General features: G+C 38.3%; 1 protein-coding gene across 7 annotated transcripts in view; it reads left to right on the forward strand.

Moving 5' to 3' along the window:
* ranbp3b (RAN binding protein 3b) overlaps nt 1-22,060 on the forward strand; it is a 319,866-nt gene that overhangs the window by 230,398 nt on the left and 67,408 nt on the right. For 5 of the 7 annotated variants that reach the window (XM_059991452.1, XM_059991448.1, XM_059991450.1 and 2 more), the window contains 5 exons: nt 2,579-2,623; nt 7,426-7,462; nt 8,185-8,274; nt 15,178-15,249; nt 15,593-15,658. In XM_059991452.1, coding sequence (XP_059847435.1) covers nt 2,594-2,623; nt 7,426-7,462; nt 8,185-8,274; nt 15,178-15,249; nt 15,593-15,658 — 295 coding nt within the window. In that variant the 5' untranslated portion in view covers nt 2,579-2,593. The remainder of the gene's footprint in view (nt 1-2,578; nt 2,624-7,425; nt 7,463-8,184; nt 8,275-15,177; nt 15,250-15,592; nt 15,659-22,060) is intronic. The other 2 variants (XM_059991449.1, XM_059991455.1) reach the window with 1 other exon arrangement.

The raw sequence follows: 22,060 nt of genomic DNA on the forward strand, positions 1-22,060 counted from the left end.
CAGAGTAGGGACATTATTGTATGTTGCAGTTATAAAAGTCATTGCTGAAGCCACACTTGAAATATTGTGACCAAAACTATGCACCCTATTATAGGAAAGAGGGTGTTAAGTTGGTGAGGATGCAGAATAGACTAATGAGAATGTTACTTGGACAAGAGGGCCTGACTGGCCATGCTGGATCTTTATTTTCTGGAGAATGATAGATGACTTAGTCCCTCAGGGGGCTTTAATGTGTTGTAGATAGTAATAATTGTATTTTAATTTGAAACTAAATAGTTTGTGAATCCCTGATTATTGTATAGAGTATTACAGGGTTGTAATGGTCATTGAGTAAACTTCTATCAAGAGAAAGAAAAGTGACTTCTTAGAAGTACATAAAATCATAAGGGGTGTGGACGAGGTGGGTGATCATTGTTTTATTGGGGGGGGGACAAAACTAGAGAGCACAGGTAGAAGGTAATGTGAGAGATTTGAAAGAGATTTGAGAAATACAGTTGTGAGAAAAAGTTTGTGAACCCTTTGCAATTATTTGGTTTTCTGCATTAGTTACTCATGAAATGTCTGATCTTCATCTAAGTCACAGTAATAGACAAGTATAATCTGCCTGAACTAATAACACACAAACAAATGTACTTTTCATGTGTGCGTGTACTTATCCTATATGTGTGTGTGCCTGTATATACTGATTAATTGGGAGCAGTACATTTTGGCTCAATTCAGCAGCTGTCCCAAGTAGCCAAAGTTTCAATGCAAGTAGTTAGAAAGGTAAAAAAAACAAACTACAGTTTAACTGGGTAGCAAATAATATATTTAAATGAAATACAGAATAAATTAGAATAGAGTAGTGTCAGCGCGTGGCCTAGTGGACAAGGCATCTGACTAGCAACCTGAAGGTCACTGGTTCGAGCCTCAGCTGAGGCAGTGTGTTTGTGGCCTTGATCAAGGCACTTAACAACACATCGCTCTGCGGTGTCACCGGTGCCAAGCTGCATGGGTCCTAGTGCCCTTCCCTTGGACAACATCGGTGGCATGGAGAGGGGAAGGCCTGCAGCCTGGGCAACTGCCGGTCTCCCATACAACCCTGCCCAGGCCTGCACCCTGGAAACTCCATGCCACCACCAATGTAGTACCAATCGTACTACAGTACCATTGAACTATAATCTCCTGAATCATTGTACTTTTGACTGTAAATGAAGAAAATCAGTGCAAACATCTAGTGCAGATAATGGAATACCCATTCTTCTTGCAGTTTATCTTGCTGATCTATCAAGGGTGCAAAAGTCAATTTCAGCATTCCATTTATCTCTGCCATCTGAGGATGAGTGGTGTTAGGTGGATGGCTTTTAATTTGGTCAAGTAGAATAATTTTTTCTACTAGTGCTAGTCTTTTCATGGTATCTTGGCAAGTGTTTAAATTTTTAAAAGTCAAATAAAAATTAAAATTATCTAAATTTACTGCCTTTTGAATTGGCGGCTATACCCAAATGGGTAACATCACACAAGCGCGCACAACTGAAAAATATATATATTCTTATAGAAGTTATTTTTTTTTAGAGAAGTTATAAGCAATTTATAAACTTAGAATGGATAAGGACGAACTTGGAGTTCATTCTATATCTTAGAGACTGGTGCAGTAACTTCACACTCATTCAGATAATCTGGTGTTTTTTTTGAACAGTTGAAAGCAGCTTCAGGTTTTTCACATTCTTTGGGACATGTACAACCAATCAGAAGTTGTGTGGTATAGGCTCTTTGTCTACTTAGTTCTTTGGGATCCAAGTTTTATATAACTAGCTCAACAGATTTACTCATATTCTTGGATATGGAATATTTTTTAAACCTGATTCGTGTCTGATGTTTTAATCAATGATATTGATATTCAGTGATCCTGTCATACATGATGATTAAGTAAGGAAGTTTTTGCAGAAGTTAAGGAAAAGTGATCCTAAATATAGAACTATCAAAATATGCAATGTCAGTACTCTTTTGGTTTTTATTATATTTCATTCTCTTGCCTCTTTTTCAGTGTCGCTTTGACACTACTTCAGGCTCAATGTAAATAAACCTGGTGCTTTCTCTGTCCCTATTATGTAGTTTTTTTACTCCAATCAATTTTTTAAGTATTGGCAGTTTGTCAGATGTACATAAAGATCAACAAGATCTATGTGTTCATCTGTTTTCTTGTTTAGTAATTTCTGAATTAAAGAGAGAATTCCCCAGGATTTTGTCTGATGTCTCCTGGAACACTGCCTGTGTGGATATCAAATAAAGACCAGGTCAGGCTCAGCAGTACTATTCTCACTCCTACCTTCACTCTGCCTTGAATTTCCACATTCCATCATGAATTTCTGAAACCCATTTTACAAGATCTGTAAATGGCAAATAATATGCCCCACTCAAGAATGTATATTTGGAACTTATTTAAAATAAAGTGTGATTATGCAGAATTATACACATCAACTTGTGCATTATTTTCACATTGCCATCTGTTATGGAATGTTATACAGTATATGGATAGTAAGATTTTCTGACTTTATATTTAGAATTTTTTAAAGGTTTATTATAATTGTGTTTACAGGAAAAAATTGAACCAATGACCTCACCTACACCGCCATCAAACAAGGTAATGAATTGAATTGACTTTATTTCTTACATCCTTCATATACATGAGTAAAACTAAATGTGCAATGTGTAATTTATAATAAATAGTATGTACATCAGGACAGCCAATATAACATAGAAATACAAGTGTATGAATTAAACAGTCTGATGGCCTGGTGGGAGAAGCTGTCCCGGAGCCTGTTGGTCCTGGCTTTTATGCTGCGGTACCGTTTCCCAGATGGTAGCAGTTTGTGGTTGGGGTGACCTGGGTCCCTGATGATCTTTCGGGCCCTTTTTACACACCTGTCTTTGTAAATGTCCTGAATAGTGGGAAGTTCACATCTACAGATGCACTGGGCTGTCCACACCACTCTCTGCAGAGTCCTACGATAGAGGGAAGTACAGTTCCCATATCAGGCAGTCATATCAGCCAGTCAGGATGCTCTCAATTGTGCCCCTGTAGAAATTTCTTAGGATTTGGGGGCCGATACCAAACTTCTTCAGCTATCTGAGTTGAAAGAGGCGCTGTTGTACCTTGTTCACTACACAGCTGGTACGATTAGACCACATGAGATCCTCGGTGATGTGTATGCCAAGGAACTTAAAGCTGTTTACCTTCTCAACCCCAGATCCATTGATGTTAATAGGGGTTAGCTTATCTCCATTCCTCCTGTAGTTCACAACCAGTCGCTTTGTTTTTGTGACATTGAGGGAGACATTGTTTTCTAGACTATGTCAGGATGATGACTTCTCCGTAGTCTGCCTCGTTATTATTTGAGAGAAGGCCAATTAGTGTAGTATCGTCAGCAAATATAATTAGCAGTTTGGAACTGTGGGTGTCAACACAGTCATGGGTATACAGAGTGTAAAGGAGTGGGCTTAGCACACAGCCCTGAGGGGCACCTGTGTTGAGGGGCAGAGGTGAGGGTGCCCACTTTTGCCTCCTGCTGGCGATCTGACAGGAAGTCCAGGATTTAGCTACAAAAGGATAAATTACATGACTTTTTTAAGAATCGGGCTTGGTAAATTGAAACCAGAGGCAAGAGAGAGTTCAGCATAAGTTGTTGTAATGCATTATAGAGTTGAGGATTGGTTCTTAAGAAAATGCAAGCTAACATATTTCAGCAGAATAGAAATTGACAAATATTGGTTAACCAATGGTAAAACCTGTGAAACAGGAAATTTCACATTTCTTATACTTAAAATTCAAACTTGCTGTCCTGAGGCACTTGGTCTTCAATCCCTCATCCATCTTTTTAAAAGTCCAGAGGTTGCGGTGTGGAACCTTTCCAGTGTTCTTAGGATTTTTCTGGCATTAAACCACTTTTGTCCCATTATTTATCCATGTTAAAATATCCCTTCATTTTTTTAACTCCCTTGTTTATTGATAATATTTAACAATTTTATCTATTGTTAGATAGTTACTGTTCATATATTTTAATTTGATGTATCATTACATTGATCATGAAATCAGGTTCTTTTTAAATTTGCTTTGCCACATCTTCCTTTACCTAATGTGATTTCACTGATCTGATACTCCATAGATAATAAGCAGTTGCTCAGGGGACAGACTAAGTTTCATGCCAAAATATTAGCTACACAGAACAAGTCACATATTTATTGAACAACTAATTGTTGCACAGATTTTAGTTTCAGCTTGTTTGTGCCTCAAGATTCATAACAATATGTGAAGTTTCTTACCAAAGTATTCTCTATATCCCATAGGAATACAGTGGTGCTTTGATTAAGAGTTCCCTAGAAACAGACTGAGATGTAATTAAAGTACTGTCATGACTTTCTAGCTATGATCCATTTTCCATTTTATTAATCTATTTACTTAACAGTAAGATATTTATGGAAGCAGGAAGCTATTTCTCCCATCTAGTTTATTTAATCATGTCAGAGCATTCAACAAATTGCAGAGTTTTTACCTTAATTGTAAGCACAAGGATCTGTTGTTTTGGCCAGTTCTCAATGATGCTGACATCATCTATTCCCTGTATTTTCAGTCATATGTAGTTTCTCAGAAGGCAGTTTTGTCAAAAACCTTTGTAGAAAAGCACTACTGTTGATTATATAAAACAAAAAGAAAAACTCCTAGAAGTTTGCACAGTGCAATATATTTTCTCTGATGCATTGCTGTCATTCTTTCAATGCTTTTCAGTATTTTATACCATCACACATGTTGTCAGATATGAATGATTTGATAACTTACCTGTTGTGATCAGATTTGTCTCATTCTTTATAATAACTTGTATAGTATACCTGCTCTTAATTTCATGGCAAGCACCCAGTGAAGGAATAGGGAATTGGAGAAATCCACAAGAAACCTTGGGTGTTTAATTGTGATCCTTGTGAAATGGAGCATGGGGTGTATTCCTTGAAAACAGCCCATTTCATAATTTTCTCCAACACAAGGCTGTGATGTCTGCAAGCACCAAAAAGCATAATTTGGAAAAAAAAATATTTTGTTGACTTAATTAGTTATGTTCCATGAGAGAAAATTTTATTCTTTGCATCAAGTTTTTGGATAGTGATTTGTGAATTTGTAAGGATGAATTTCTGTTGATGTATACTAAAGGTTGCCCTCTGTAACGCATTATGTGAGTTCGTAGGTCAGAGTGCGTATGATATCAGAACACGGGGGTTTTGTAAATTGGAAGTCTGGTGAATAAATGTGTGTGTTTACTACTGCGGTGTCCGAGTCACATTAACGCTACATGGTGTCAGAAGTGGGATTTGAACTTGGAGACCAGAATAGGAAGGAATAGGAGCTGTTATACTGCTGGTTGGAGTGGTCAGTATCATTGATGATTTGCCGATAAGGGGTGACACCATTGAGGAGCATGATCAGAGATTGAGGAAGCTTCTGGAGAGAGCACGTGAGTACAACCTAAAATTGAACAAAAGTAAATGTAGGATCAGAACTACAGAGATCAGATACATAGGTCACGTACTCAGCGCTGATGGGCTAAAACCAGATAATGAAAAGGTCAGGGCTGTGGTACAGCTACCACCACCTGAAGACAAGCAAGGACTTTTGAGGTTCATGGGCATGATACAGTATCTTGCCAAGTTCATTCCCAACTTGTCGGAGGTCAGTGCTCCACTTCGAAAGCTACTAGAGAGCAACACTGAATGGCATTGGGAAGATGAACAAAAGAAAAGTTTTGACACATTGAAGCAGTTGGTTACCAATGCAACAGCTCTCAAGTTCTATGATGTCAACAAACAGGTGACAATGTCTGTGGATGCCAGTTCAGAAGGAACAGGAGCTGTTATACTGCAGGATGGGAGGCCTGTGGCGTATGGATCACGAGCACTTACAGACTGTCAACGCCGATATGCTCAAATCGAGAAGGAATTACTTGCCATAGTTTATGGGTGTGAGAAGTTCCACCAGTATGCATATGGCAAAGAAATCCAGGTTGAGAGTGATCACAAACCACTTGAGAGCATCTTCAAAAAGCCACTTCATCAAGCTCCTATGAGGCTGCAAAGGATGCTTCTCAGGCTACAGAGGTGCACTCCCACAGTCACCTATAAGCCAGGAAAAGAACTGCACATCGCTGATGCTTTGAGCCGTGCTTACCTCAAAGAGCAAAAGGAAGAGTTGCTAGGAAGAGAGCTGGAGGTCAACTGGGTTACACCTCAGCTACCTATTTCTGAGGAGAAGTTGAACATGTTCAGGAAAGCGACTGCAGAAGATCCTGAAATGCAAATGCTAAGAGACATTACAATGAATGGATGGCCAACAGAAAGAAAAGATGTTCCAAAAGAAATACAGAAGTACTGGGCATTTAAAGAGGAAATTAGCTATGCATCAGCAACCAAGATCCTTCATAGTTCGCACGCCGGATGGAAGAGTCTACAGGAGGAACAGGAAGCATCTGCTGAAGACAGGTGAGAGTGCGTTTCCACGTACAGATACACAGGACATTTCCACGGATACAGACATGGAAACAAACGACACCAAGAGTGAGGGGCGTGACGAAACCCCACGACGCAATGACGGTGAAAGTTCAGCGCAGACAGACCGAGGTGGGAATGCAGACACAGAGGTTACTCGAGAGACTGACTCTGAAGGACAAGCACAGTCACAGTTCTATCGCACAAGGTCTGGGAGACAAGTTAAACTTCCAGCTAGATACAGAGACTAGTTCTACCTACAGTCTCGCACAGTTTGAGACAAAATCACACATGTTATAAGTTCCAAGGTGTGAAATAAAAGGTTTATTAGTCTATGTTAGTAAAAGAAAATATACTGCTGTTAGTATTGTAAGATACAATGTAGAATACAGTATAAGAAGTTAAGATTTTTATTAGTTTATGTCATGGCTGTTGTAATGTTAGAAAGACATACCTAGAGGCATTGCTTTGGTAATTCACAGTATTGTAAAAAAAACTTGAGAAGGGGGATGTAGTGTATTATGTGAGTATTCGTAGGTCAGAGTGCGTATGACATCAGAACACAGGGGTTTTGTAAAATGGAAGTCTGGTGAATAAACGTGTGTGTTTAATACTGCGGTGTCTGAGTCACATTAACGCTACACCCTCAGTAATAGCTGTGAACATTAACGATCTTGCTTTATTTCTCAATAAAAAGTCAGAGACACAAACCCCTCAAGATTTGGAATATTTTTAAATATATTTAAATAACCATCATTTCATTTTGCACCTTAGATCTTCAATTTTAGTTGATAATTGGACACATAAATTTTTGTATGTCTTTCAGTTACTTTGCCCTGTATTTTGATGTGTAACAGGAAAAATGTACATAGCCAGGAGCATTTGAAATTAATAATATCTTTTAATGTATTTTAGAGGCCTGTGGATGCCTCCAACCCTGAAGATGCAGAAGGTAAATGTTCTGTTAAGTTCATCTTTAAACACTGAATCCTTTGCTGAGAAATGTGCATATTTAGTTGTCACCTTTGAAAGACATGCCCCTGTCAGACAGCATCTGTAACAACTGCTGTCAACAATTTGGATCAAATATCTATTTGAATGTTGACTGCAACTTCAATTTTTTTTTAACCACGGATGCCATCTGATCTATTGAGTATTTACAGTTGTCCATTTTATTTTTTTATTTGTAACCATCTAGTTTCGGTTTTGTGCATTAAAACTTCTCAAAAGTTGATTGTAGAATACTTTGTTTGGAATGCTGTATAGTATATAAATGCAAACTGGCAATTGTAGTTGATTGGAAATTGTTAATGTTATTAAAATGTTATACAACTATCTCTTGTGTAATTTAATGGCTGGTTATAATTAAAAGTTAAAAGCATCTTAAATATTACATTTTAAGTTTTTGCTATAAAAACTTAACCCGAACTCAAAAGCACATTGTATTTGCTTATCTACTGCAGCATCACTGCAGCTTATTAAGAATGCGTTTAAACAGAATATAGAAATACTTCATTGAATTTCCTGCCTATGTTATAAATTGTTGTCAGTGTAAAACAACTGAATAACTTTTTGGCCAGAATAACTGCAGTTATTTTTGTAATAGCTTAACATTTAATTGATATTTAATAAAATTACCAATGTTTTATCAGTGCAATTTATTTATTTCTTCAGATTCCGACGGAGACGACGGTAATTACCCTCCACCTGTTAAAAGAGAGAGATCGTCTTCTTTCACACAAGTGTTCCCACCTTCCCAACCAGGTAAGTACTTTCCACTTAAATGACAAACATTTAAGCTTTGTATTTTTGTCATATTGGTTATTATCTCAATTTTGAAGTGTGTGCATTTGATTATCTTGCTGTTGATTTAAAAAAAAACATTTCTTCTTGTATTAGGAGAGAGAAAGGGAACTTGGGAATATGCTGATAGAGAGGGAATTGTCTGTGAGAAATATGTATTTACAGCTATATGCTTTGCTTTACAAAGCTTCAAGTTTGAGCTTTTCTTGTGTCAAATTCATCTAAGTACTTGCTGCTAATTTAAATGAATGACTTCATAAAGGTAAAGGAGCAATATATTGGTATATTATCTTCAATATATTTTAATCCACAGTTCTCAGTGTTCATTTTTTAAACTGTAATTGACTTGAATAGAGCAGCACACACAAAATGCTGCCTGATGAAGGGTCTCGGCCGGAAATGTCGACAGTTTATTTCCCTAGATGCTGTCGGACCTGCTGAGTTCCTCCAGCATTTTTGTGTGTGTTGCTCTGGATTTCCAGCATCTGTAGAATCTCTTGTGTATTTGACCTGAATAATCTTTTTTTTCGCTCTGACTACATATATGCACATAAACTAGAAGAAATCCAATCTGTCCAATTACTGTATCATTAGCAAACAATGGAAGATGCCAGCTTCTGTGTTATCAAATGGCATATTCATTAAAGCTCAGCTTGATACCACCAAAACCCCAAGATTCCAAATGTCCTGGTTGTCTTGGAAACATAAAAAACCTACAGCACAATACAGGCCCTTCAGCCCTCAAAGCTGTGCCGAACATGTCCCTACGTTAGAAATTACTAGGCTTACCCATTGCCCTCTATTTTTCTAAGCTCCATGTACCTATCCAAAAGTCTCTTAAAAGACCCTTTCGTATCTGCCTCTGCCACTGTTGCTGGCAGCCCATTCCACACACTCACCACTCTGCGTTTAAAAAAAAACAACAAAAAAACCCAACAACCTACCCCTGACCTCTGTACCTACTCCCCAGCACCTTAAACCTGTGTCCTCTTGTGGAAACCATTTCAGCCCTGGGAAAAAGCCTCTGACTATCCACATGATCAATGCCTCTCATCATCTTATACACCTCTTATCAGGTCACCTCTCATCCTCTGTTGCTTCAAGGATCAAATCAAAGATCTGAATTCCAGAGATGAGGTGAAATTGTCTTCGACATCAAGGTAGATTAGAACGATAGTCATATCCAGAAAAATTATTAGAATTGAAATCTCTAATACACAGCAGGAATGCAGCAAATATTCAAGGAATATTTGCAAGGAGTTCTGCATAGGTATTTTCCATTGAGGCAGGGAGAGGATGGTAGAGTTAAAGAACCATGGTGTACAAAGTTTGTAGAAAATCTAGTTAAGAAGAAAGGCTTACAAAAGGTTCAAGAAACTAGGTAGTGTTAGATCTCCAGAAAATTACAAACTTGCTAGAAAGGAGAGCTAGAAGGGGCCATGAGAAGGCCTTGGTGAGCAGGATTAAGGAAAACCCTAAGGCATTCTACAAGTATGTGAAGAACGAGGGTGTGCTGCATGAGAATAGGACCAATCGGGTGCGTTAGTGGAAACGTATTCATGGAGCCAGAGGAGGTAACGGAAGTACTTAATGAATACTTTGCTTCAGTACTCACTAGGGGAAAAGACCTTAGCAATTGTGGAGATGATTTGCAGCGGACTGAAACACTTGAGCATTTAGGCATTAAGAAAGAGGATGTGCTGGAGCTTTTGAAAAACATTAAGTTAGATACGTCACTGGAACCAGATGAGATATACCCCAGACTACTGTAGGAAGTGAGGGAGGAGATTGCTGAGTCTCTTGCAATGATCTTTGTGTCATCAATAGGAATGGGAAAAGTATGGAGGATTGGAGGGTTGCAAATGTTGTTCCCTTGTTCAAGAAAGGGAATAGAGATAACTCTGGAAATTATAGACCAGTGAGTCTGACTTCAATGGTGGGCAAGTTGTTGGAGAAGATCATGAGAGGCAGAATTTCTGAGCATTTGGAGAGACATGATCTGATTAAAGATAGTCAGTGTGGCTTTGTCAAAGGCATGTCGTGCCTTATGAGCCTGATTGAATTCTTTGAGGATGTAACAAAACACATTGATGAAGGTAGAATGGTAAATGTAGTGTATGTGGATTTCAGTAAGGCATTTGATAAGGTTCCCCATGCAAGGCTCCTTCAGAAAGTAAGGAAGCATGGGATCCAAGAAGACCTTGCTTTGTGGATCCAGAATTGACCTGCCCACAGAAGGCAACTGGTGGTTGTAGATGGTTCGTATTCTGTGAGGAGGTCAGTGACTAGTGGTGTTCCACAGGGATCTGTTCTGGGGGTGTTGTGGATAGTCTGGAGGGTTGTCAGAGGTTAAAGTGGGACATTGAAAGGATGCAGAATTGGGCTGAGAAGTGGCAGATGGACTTCAACCCAGATAAGTGTGAGGTGGTTCATTTTGGTAGGTCCAATTTGAAAACAGAATATAATATTAATGGTAAGACTCTTGGTAGGTGGAGGATCTGAGAGATCTTGGGGTATGTGTCGAAAGAACACTCAAAGCTGCTGTGCAGGATTGACAGTGTTGTTAAAAAGGTCTTTGGTGAGTTGACATTCATCAACCATGGGATTGATTTCAAGAGCCGTGAGGTTATGTTACAGCTCTATAAGACCTTAGTCAGACCCCACTTGGAGTACTGTGTTCAATTCCGGTCCCGTCACTACAGGAAGGATGTGGATACTACAGAGAGAGTGCAGAGGAGATTTACAAGGATGTTGCCTTAATAGCTTGAGTGAACTTGGCCTTTTCTCCTTGGTGATGGGGGATGAGAGGTGACCTGATGGAGGTGTATAAGATGATGAGGGGCATTGATCATGCGGATAACCAGAGGCTTTTATTTAGGGCTGAAATGGCTAACACAAGGGGCATAGTTTTAAGGTGTTTGGATATTCAGGGGTAAGTTTTTCCATACAGTGTGTGGTGGGTGCATGGACTGCAGTGCTGGCGGTGGCAGTGGAAGCGGATAGAATAAGGTCTTTTAAAAGCCTTTTAGATAGGTACGTGGAGTTTAGAAAAATAGAGAGCTATGCACTAGGGAAGTTCTAGGCTGTCTTTAGAGTAGGTTACGTGGTCAGCACAGCGAAAGACCTGTAATGTGCTGTAAATTTTTATGTTCTATATTATATAACTGGAAAGCTCTTCTCTTGTTAGTGGAAGTGACTCAAGTCATTGGAGGCTAGCTATCTCACCCCAGGTGAAACCCCAGTTTCACTCTGCCTCCTCCTCCAGCTGCCTATCACCTCCCTCATGGTTCCGCCTCTACTACCCATAGTGCTTTCTCCTTATTCCTTCACCTTTCCTGCTTATCCCCTCCCTGCTTTCCCTCCCCCACTCCTTGATCTTTCCCCTTACTAGTTTTTCATCTGGCACCTACCAGCCTTCTCCTTCCCACCCTCTCCCCACCTTTTTTATAGGGCCTCTGTCCCCTCCCTCTTCAGTCCTGACGAAGGGTCTTGGCCTGAAACGTTGACAGCTCATTTCCACAGATGCTGCCCGGCCTGCTGAGTTCCTCCTGCGTGTTGTGTGTGTTGCTTTGACACCAGCATCTTCAAAATATTTTGTGTTCACCCCAAGTATTGTTGCCAGGGTTCCTCAGGGCAATGCTCTAGAATCAACTATCTTCAACTGCTTCATTGTCAGTTGCTTTTCCATTATCATAAGGTCAAAGTAGGATTATTGTATATGCTTAGTTCCATTCATTGGATAGTCTTAAGACAATGAAACCTGCTGCAAGACCTAGACAGAATTCAAATCAAGGTGATAATTGACAGATGACATATGGTTGTTAGGCAGTGAACACTTCATTCAAAAGAGTCTAATTACCCCTTCTGGCATTCATTGACAATATATTGGGTGAACTCTTGTAGTCAACACTTTGTGTGTTGCCATGGACTGGAAACATAAACAGACCAAGCATATAATCAATAGTACTGCCTCTTGACTCCCCTCTGCCGTATATTAAACTATCTGAAAAGATAGTTCAGACAGTCTGGATTTTTTTATCACTTGCCAAGGTGCATTCAGCTTTAATAATACTGTGGCTCCAGTAATACTTGACAGCATAAAGCAACCCATTTGATTCACATTCCATCCACCATTACTCTGGCAGGTTTTCTGAACTGTTGGATATTTGTACACTGCAGGAATGTAATGTAGTCTTTTCTTCACTGGTTCAAAACTCTGGAGCTCCCTTTCAAATTGCTCTCTTCAGAGTAATACTTTCAGCACAAGGGCTATGAAAGCTCTCAATTTTTCAAAGGCATTTAGAGATGGGAATTAAATTGTCTTTGCCCTTGATTCCCACCGCTGGTGTTTGAATACACATAAATTGTTTAAGATGGCACTCAAACTAAAAATTTTTTTTCACTGTTTCTTGAATGTTTAACATGCATTTATTGCGTTTATTGGACATTACTTTGTAGCTGAAAAATGTCCACTTATTCATTGATTGTGAAATGTGCATAAATTGCACCTTCTTGTAAAAGATTAATTAATCCGGGAAGAGAATTTTTAATCTGGAGGTCGTTACCTTTGAACAGTGGTTCTTCAGTTTATGCATAACCTTCAAACTTCATCTGCAATTCCTTTGAGGATGCTTATACTTATGTCTCTTAAAACCTCTAATGGGGAGCAAAGCCATTACTGGCATCATCTTAGAAAAGTGAAGCACGGGCTTGTTGGATCTGTAAGTCAATAACATACATCACTGAAATATAAGGGAGATAGGGAGCTGTACGGATAAGAGTATCAAGGGTAATCATAGCGTTTCAGGTCTGGATTTTGAGGACTGGGTTTATCTATTTCAAATCATTATCTGGTGAGGTGATTTTAGTGGTATGTTGAACAGTTGGCATTTAGTTTAAGCTAGAATTTGAGAATAGGGAGAAATCAGACTACTGAAAGAAATTTAGGACTGATGTCAAGAAATTCTTCACTGTAAGAACTCAGTGAAGGACTTTTGAATCATCTAAGAACCAAATGAATGTCAGGTCTGGGAAGCAGATGTAAAGGTAGCCTTGTGGAACACGGATAAATAGAACAAAGTGAGGCTAGGTCATGTGGCTTAATGGGAGCATTTAAAGCATGATTGCTCTTGGAGTGCTACCGGCAGGGATTGTGGGACATGCCCAGCAGGTCAGGCTGGAGTAATAAACTGAGCTGAAATAACAGATGGATGACATGGAGCAGAAATGGCTAGTTCTTAAAATTTCCCATCTGTGGTATTAGCATGAGCACAGCCTGACTTTCTAGGTATATCAAACAGCCTTGCTAATAGTGATAGCTACTGTAACTCAAAGAATGCTGATTACTCTTGATCTTTATTAATCTTTGATCTGGCTTTGCCTTTCTACATATCTCTTTATTCATCCCCTGTGCTGTGTTCTCTGTAACTTGAAGCAATTTCTACATGCTTTATCTCCCCATCACTTACTGAGTCATCTTAATCTGGAGTGCAGAGCGATGACTGGTTGGTGCGAAGCAGAGCTGGAAGCACTGAGCAGATTCGCTTGCTCACTTAGTAAGTCAGTGAGGCTGGTTGTCAGCTGCTTTTTCTATGCCCGCTCGCTCTCCTGCAGCAGCAGTTTCTGTAATTCTCTCTCACACGCTCTTGGATTATGAATAACTGTCAGGCACAAAAATTTGCTGTAACCTGGGAACAACTTGAATTTAGCTTTTGACAAGCAGACTACTTTAAAATCAGTTTTCTCAACATGCCGTTCCCTTCTTGAAACTTGATCATGTGCCTTCAAAGTAAAGCAGTGGTGCTGCTGGTTGCTTCTGCTTGGCGGCTCCAGTGACCCAGATTCAAGTCTGACCTGCTGTCTGTGGCGTTTATCCGTTCACGTTGTGTTTCCTCTCACATTCCAATGACAGACTGGTTGGCAGGTTAATTGGATATTGTAAATTCACTCCTCTATATAAGTGAGTAGTAACACCAGGGGTTTGGTGGGAAGGGAGGTTTGAAAAATCTGAATCAGGTTTACCACTGATGTAATATGGGAGCTGTTGTTTTGCAGCACCGGTACAGTGCAATACATAAATTACAATAAGTTACAATATGATCTATAAAACAATAAGTAATGCAAAAGGAGAACAGAAAGTGAAGTAGTTTTCCTGGGTTCATGATCCATTCAGGAATCTGATGAAGGAGGGGAATAAGCTGTTCCTTAAGCATTGAGTGTGTGTATTTAGGCTCCTGTACTTCCTCCCTGATGATAGTGATGAGAAGAGGGCTTGTCTTGGATGGTGAGGGTTGTTAATGATGGATGCTGCCTTCTTGAGGCATCATACTGGGGAGGTGTGCTCGTAATGGAGCTGGCTGAGTTTGCAAGCTTTTTCAGATCCTGTACATGGACGCAGGATCTGTTTACAGGATCAGAAAAAGCTTGCAAACCTTGCAAAACCAGACGGTAATGCAATTATTCAGAAGTCTCCTCATTGTTGGCATACAAAGTTTCCTGAAACTTCTAATGAAATATACTTGCTGGTGTCTCTACTTTATTGAAGTTGACAGTAATATGGGTGAAATGGAATGATTATAAATGTGTGTGCATAGTGCCTGTTTCTATGCTGCTTGAATTTAAATTATCTCCTAAGGATTCTTAAGCCAGATTCTTCTGAAATAAGAATTCACTAGTTTCTATACATAACCAGTTCAGAGTATAATTCTGTGTTTTTTGATGAGTTATTATAATATGCAATGAATAAATGACTTGGTGACAACAAATTTGCTGAAACGATGGGACATCATTGGGCAGCCTGCAGAGCTAATTGTTAAAATTCAATTTGATCTGTTGATGCTCACTGCAGCTGTCTTTATCTTGCAGTTCCAAAGAATAATGTCTTTATGCCATTGAGTTTCTGCCAGGCAGCGGCCAGCAACTCTGACTCAGAGCCAGGTACAGTTCTACAATCCACCACTAGCAAGTATTTGTCCTTTCTTTATCCCCTTTTCTGGTTTATTTGTTCTTTTCTATATTACATCTGGAAACTGGAAGGATGGGTGCTCTAGTTGTGGATTTTGATTGAGCTTTATATGTGCTCTGCTCTTATTGTGGATGCACAATGTAATAATGATCCTGCATAGATTGGGTAGATGAGCATGAGTCTAAATATACATACATCTTGGGCTTGAACAAGGACTTGGAAGTTAAGAGGAGTGAATCAGTTGTGCTGCTGGATTTACTTTTATTGTGTACTTCATTAATGCAACGGACTTGCTTGCTGGTTTCCTTTCTGTAGATGAGAAGAACACAGGCTTTCGGCTGAAACCCCCAACTTTAATTCATGGCCAAGCTCCCAGTGCTGGTGAGTAATATATAATAAGGTTGTAGAGAGACTGGGATTATAGAAGTCTAGGGCGTGTGTGTGTGTGTGTGCATGCGTGCGTTGCGTTGCGTTGTTGCATAGCATAGCATAACTGGAGCAGAGTGCAATATTGTTGCACATGCAAGGCCCCAACCTGAGGAATTAGCACACCAAATTTGTTTGCTGGATTATACTGAAATTAGTATCGATAGTCTCCCTCTGTATTTCACTGAGTGAGTAAATCATTAGGTTGCTGCACCGTCACCAATAACAGATTCTTCACAATTGTATCTTAGAACTTGAGATTGCAAAATTGCCTGACTGTTCAGTGCAGTTAAAGGAACATGGGTTCTATTAAATTGTAGAAATTATCGAGTTTCCATTCCCCCCTCCCCCCCCATAGGAACCCCATTTACAAGGTAAATCAACAAAAATTATCCAGTACCCTGCATTTTCTCATTTGCAGATTTACAGACAGGTGCATTAAAGTTCTGTATTGCTATATCATAAGCATGGTTCCAAAAATATTACTTAAGACGCATATGTCGACATTTTAGTATGACTTCGATCTGTGCAGGTGGCTGAAGAACAACTAATTTCCTGTTGGTGGTCTTTATTAATAAGATTGTATTGTAATTTCAAAATAACCGAACTAATACCTAGTCTGTTTTCTATTTTGACATATTTAATTAGAGTCTCCTTAATTTGAAATGTGTAACAAAATTGGAATGTGTGATCCAAGAGTTCCTTTATCAACACCAATTTTGCCTCTGCAAACATGAAAAGCAAATTTGATAAAATCCATAAGTTTTTTGTGGTATAGAAATGCATTTGGCTCTGTATGCACATTTGAAAAGGACATTTAGTTAAAAATACCGAAACCTTGGCATATTACCTTTATATGAAGTAGTTTGTAATGAGAAAGTTGCTTAATAACATTTTTAGACTACGTTTTAAAAAAAAGTACTGTTAATGAAACTCAATAGGAAAATGTGTTATGTTGGTGGATAAACCTGTTGAATTTATAACTTATAGCAAAATACCAACTATATAATACTGAGCCAGTATATTTTCTAAGTTTCTTTTAAGAAGCAAATTTTTGCACAAGCATTTAGTTTGTGTTCTTTTATTCAGTTTGGTTTTACTAAAACGATTGCATTAAACAGCAAGTATTGATCTTTACAGGTTTGCTTAGTTGTTGCAAAAGACAAATGAGCATATTTCAGTACTGTTCACAGGTCTGTCGAACTTTCAGTTTTGACACTGTGTTTAGGTAATCTGCTTCAAGAGACTAGTGTCTGTGTGCATGTATCTCTAATTACAGAAACGAATTGCGTTTGGGGTATATATCTTTATATAGTTGTATCTCTAGGCATATATTTGTTGCCAAATGTTTTTATTTTGTCATTTATGTTGTTAGTATGGTTTAAACATGATTTAGAGTTGTTATTAACTATAGCATTTCCTCCTTATAGAAAAATCTATTACATTCCTCTTATCTTGCCTATGGCAGCTTTATGTAATTTTTGTTTCAGGAAGAAACTTAATAGCATTTGTAATGTCCACTTGTCGTGTGTCTAACTTGTAGCATTAATGTGTATCAAAGCAATATAGAAAAACAATTATAGAAACAATATCCAAATCATAGAATGATTAATTTTCTTGTTGATTGGTGCAGAGCATAATGTGCTCTGAGGACTTCGCACAGTTGTCATTACTGTCAAATGGAGAAAGAAACTACTAAAAGTACTACAAATTGCAGTGATGGTTAATATTGACTATGCCTTATAATTGACTTTCAGGCATGTTTTTCAGGCCATAAGTCTAAATATTGGCATTAACATTGGTTTATTACCTGTGGCAGGTGATTTTATTAGGATCTCAAAAGAAACTTAATATGAATTTTTAGTGCTGTTTAATGATTTACAGCTTTTTGAAATCTTCTGAATTGTTTTACAAATATCCACAGCATGTTCTTATTTATTACATCAATGTGGAATTTATTACAGTGAATTTATTCAGGAATCAAAATAAATTTTGCTGCATATTTGACACATCAACTTCTGTTAGTTTTCCTTTCTTGAGTCACTAAGTTAATTCCAATTACTTTGCTGGATGTGACCCATATTATTTCAATGACACTTCAAATTAATTTGCAATGGTTTGTGACAGAAATGCATTTTAATAGCTTTGTGTTGAGAAATTGATTAAAATTTCTGTTTATTTTTGTGATTTATTTAAATTTGAAATATTGCTATTTACTGGGCAGTGGAAATAACCAGTTATCGATTTCACCATGTCCTTAATCATTTGAAAAAAGAAGTAGTTTTCAGATCTGTTATCTCTAGCTAATCCAGGTGATTAAAAATGTTGTCAAGACCTTCTATGCTTGGTAAAGAATACTTGAAGTAAGTAATTTGGTTCTCTGCAATGTGTGACTTACCACTGAATTCCTACATCAACACCAAGTTTAGTTCTGGATCCACTGAGTTCTAATTGTGGACAGGTTTTGCCCTTCATTCTTGGAAATGGAGTTATGAATGATAGAAGCTCAAAATGGATGAGCTGATTCAGTTGATCAACTTATTTTTCAAAATGTAATTTATCTGTATTTTGCAGTCCCATCACGAAGAAGCTGTAACTATTATTCAGGCATTTTTCTTTATTAACATATGTTAATATTGAGTTGCTTAGAATATAATGCATGACATTTGAGGTGCCATGGTCATGAATCCTATCTGCATATATTTATTCTGTTTTCATATTTCTCTTTTACTTCAAACACATATCTATTAAATGTCCAACTTGAGTGGGTAATTTCTTTTCTTCAGTGAGTCAGTCAAGTACGTTGGAGTCAGCATGGCCTCTTGTTTATTTGATAGATGCTGTCTTTGAGACAATGTTGTCGTCAACCCTATCAGGAAGCAAAGAAACTTAAGTTGCATCTTTTTTTTCATATTATCAATCATGATTGTCATCATCATTGTTTTACCCAAGTCACATGCCTAAAATGCTAGGTTGTACATGGTAGCAGTGGATCAGATTGGTTCTGGATTGAATGAATGCTTGACCAAATCCTTAATTATTTGGAAAGAATCATAATTTTTGACACCTTCATCATATCATTTATTAATGCTTAATTTTCTAGCAAAATGATCAAAGCTCTTGTTATCTGTGTTCTACCCTCTTAATTGTTTGTTCAAAATGTATTATCTAGTGTTCCAGTTTTAAAGATGTTTTGTTATTTGGTATATCAGCTTCGTACTGTAGAATTGACAACATCTAGTAGTTTTTTTATTTTTTGCAAGGCTAAAGGCTAAAGTCTGTCGACAGAACATCCACGGTGATGATTTTTCTTGGGGTTTATCTTGAAAAATGGATAAATATTAAAGTATAGTGGCAAATACTGATTTTGTGTTTTGATGACAATAGTGAGTGTAGTGAGTGATGACAATAGTATTTTGTCATCTGTGTCCACATTTTACATTCTATTGAATACAAGGGAAGTGAAAAGTTTTGGGAGGTTATTTGCATTTTTGTAATTTTTTTAACATTAACTGTCATTATCTAATTAAAAATAGCTTGTTTTTAGTATAAGTAGCGTGTATTTTTCTCTTTACATTACAGAAAGACTTTCCTTTGTTATTCAATGATTTGGTTAGGTGATTGCAGTAAATGCCAGTTGCTGAATAGGTTGCTACCTCTTTCATTCCTGCTGTTTTTGTTCAATTGAAATCTATTGAGTTTGGTTTGCTTTTTGTGCTGGCACAAGTCAGACTTATTTGTGGCTCATGTAGATGGATATTCAGAATAATACTTGAATTTAAATTGTTAAGATATCATTTTGTGAATATCTTGGTACTAATATAGAATTATTTAATACTTTAAGATTCAATTTCTTTGAATAGAATTGTACTAGTTGTTAACGTTTGAAGGTGACATGCAGACCCATTGATTTGTTCTACACTATCCAAATTATTCAAAAAAATTGATATCCTGTAGAACATTGCAAGCAGAATTTAGAAATTCTATTGAATTGTGTGTAGTGTATGAAATTGAACTCCAGCCAGTTTAATTGGTGAGAAAAATTTAAACTAGGTCCCAGTAGTCGCAAAACTACTTGAGTTGCTGGCTAAGAAATAGGTCAGGTAAGCTAACTAATTGTTCTGCCTTGTTCGCATGGTGATCTTTTCTGAATATAAGGAAAAGGAAATTCATTGTTGGAAGAGCTGTGCAAGATAAATGTCACCATAAAGAATGAAAACATTTTTTTCCATTTTTTTATTGCAATCTAGTATGATTACTTAGCTTTCACATACACTGATAATCAAATGTGATATAATAGCAATCTGTTCTTAAGCTTCCAAGAGGAGGGTAATGGCTCCAAACTATAGCAGATGAGAATAGTTTTCATTGATTTTACATTATTCTCTTTTTAAATTAATCCAGTTTTAAAATTTCTTTAAAAATGTACATTGTTATTGGTGGTTTTTAGTTAAAGGATGATCAAGTAGAAATTAACATAGGAACATAGAAAACCTACAGCACAATACAGGCCCTTTGGCCCACAAAGCTGTGCCAAATGTGTCCCTACCTTAGAATTACCTAGGCTTTACCCATAGCCCTATATTTTTCTAAGCTCCATGTAGCCATCCAGGAGTCTTTTAAAAGACCCTATTGTGTCCGCCTCCACCACCACTGCCGGCAGCCCACTCTATGCACTCACCACTCTCTGTTTAAAAAAAAACACAAAACAACTTACCCCCTGACATCTCCTCTGTCCCTACTTCCAAGCACCTTAAAACTATGCTCTCACATGCTAGCCATTTCAGCCCTGGGGAAACACCTCTGACTATCCACACGATTAATGCCTCTCATTATCTTGTACACCCCTATCAGGTCACCTCTCATCCTCTGCCACTCCAAGGAGAAAAGGCTGAATTCACTCAACCTATTCTCATAAGGCATGCTCCCCAATCCAGGCAACGTCCTTGTAAATCTGCTCTGCACCCTTTCTATGGATTCCACGTCCTTCCTGTAGTGAGGCGACCAGAATTGAGCATAGTACTGCAAGTGGGGTCTGACCAGGATCCTATACAGCTGCAACGTTACCTCTCGGCTCTTAAACTCAATCCCACAATTGATGAAGGCCAATGCACCATATGCCTTCTTAACCACAGAGTCAACCTGCGCAGCAGCTTTGAGTGTCCTATGGACTCGGACCCCAAGATCCTTCTGATCCTCCACACTGCCAAGAGTCTTACCATTAATGCTATATTCTGCCATTATATTTGACCTACCAAAATAAATCACCTCACACTATCTGGGTTGAACTCCATCTGCCACTTCTCAGCCCAGTTTTGCATCCTATCAATGTCCTGTTATAACCTTTGACAGCCCTCCACACTATCCACAACACCCCCAACCTTTGTGTCATCAGCAAATTTACTAACCCATCCCTGCACTTCCTTATCCAGGTCATTTACAAAAATCACAAAGTGTAGGGGTCCCAGAACAGATCCCTGAGGCACACCATTGGTCACCAACTTCCATGCAGAATATGACCCGTCTACAACCACTGTTTGCCTTCTGTGGGCAAGCCATTTCTGGTTCCACAAAGCAATGTCCACTTGGATCCCATGTCTCCTTACTTTCTCAATAAGCCTTGCATGGGGCATCTTAACAAATGCATTGCTAAAATCCATATACACTACATTTACGGCTCTATCTTCATCAGTGTGTTTAGTCACATCCTCAAAAAATTCAATGTCTCGTAAAGCATGACCTACTTTTGACAAAGCCATGCTGACTATTCCTAATCATATTATTCCTCTCCATATGTTCACAAATCCTGCCTCTCAGGTTCTTCTCCATCAAGTTATCAACCACTGGGGTAAGACTCACTGACCTATAATTTCCTAGGCTATTCTTACTCCTTTTCTTGAATAAGATAACAACATCTGCAACCCTCCAATCCTCTGGAACCTCTCCCGTCCGCGTTGATGATGCAAAAATCATTGCCAGAGCCTCAGCAATCTCCTACCTTGCTTCCCACAGTAGCCTGTGGTACATTTTGTCCGGTCCCAGTGACTTATCCAACTTGATGCTTTCCAAAAGCTCCAGTACATCTTCTTCCTTAATTTCTATGTCCTCAAGCTTTTCAGTCCATTGCAAGTCATCCCTACAATTCCCAATATCCTTTTCCGTAGTGAATACTGAAGTAATGTATTCATTAAGTGCCTCTGCCATCTCCTCTGGTTCCATACACACTTTTTCACTGTCACACTTGATTGGTCCTGTTCTCTCATGTCTTATCCCCTTTCACTTCAAATACTTGTAGAATGCCTTAGGATTTTCCTTAATCCTGTCAGCCAAGGCCTTCTCATGGCCCCTTCTGGCTCT

Source organism: Hypanus sabinus, chromosome 16 (genome assembly GCF_030144855.1).
Source record: "Hypanus sabinus isolate sHypSab1 chromosome 16, sHypSab1.hap1, whole genome shotgun sequence".
NCBI lineage: Eukaryota > Metazoa > Chordata > Chondrichthyes > Myliobatiformes > Dasyatidae > Hypanus > Hypanus sabinus.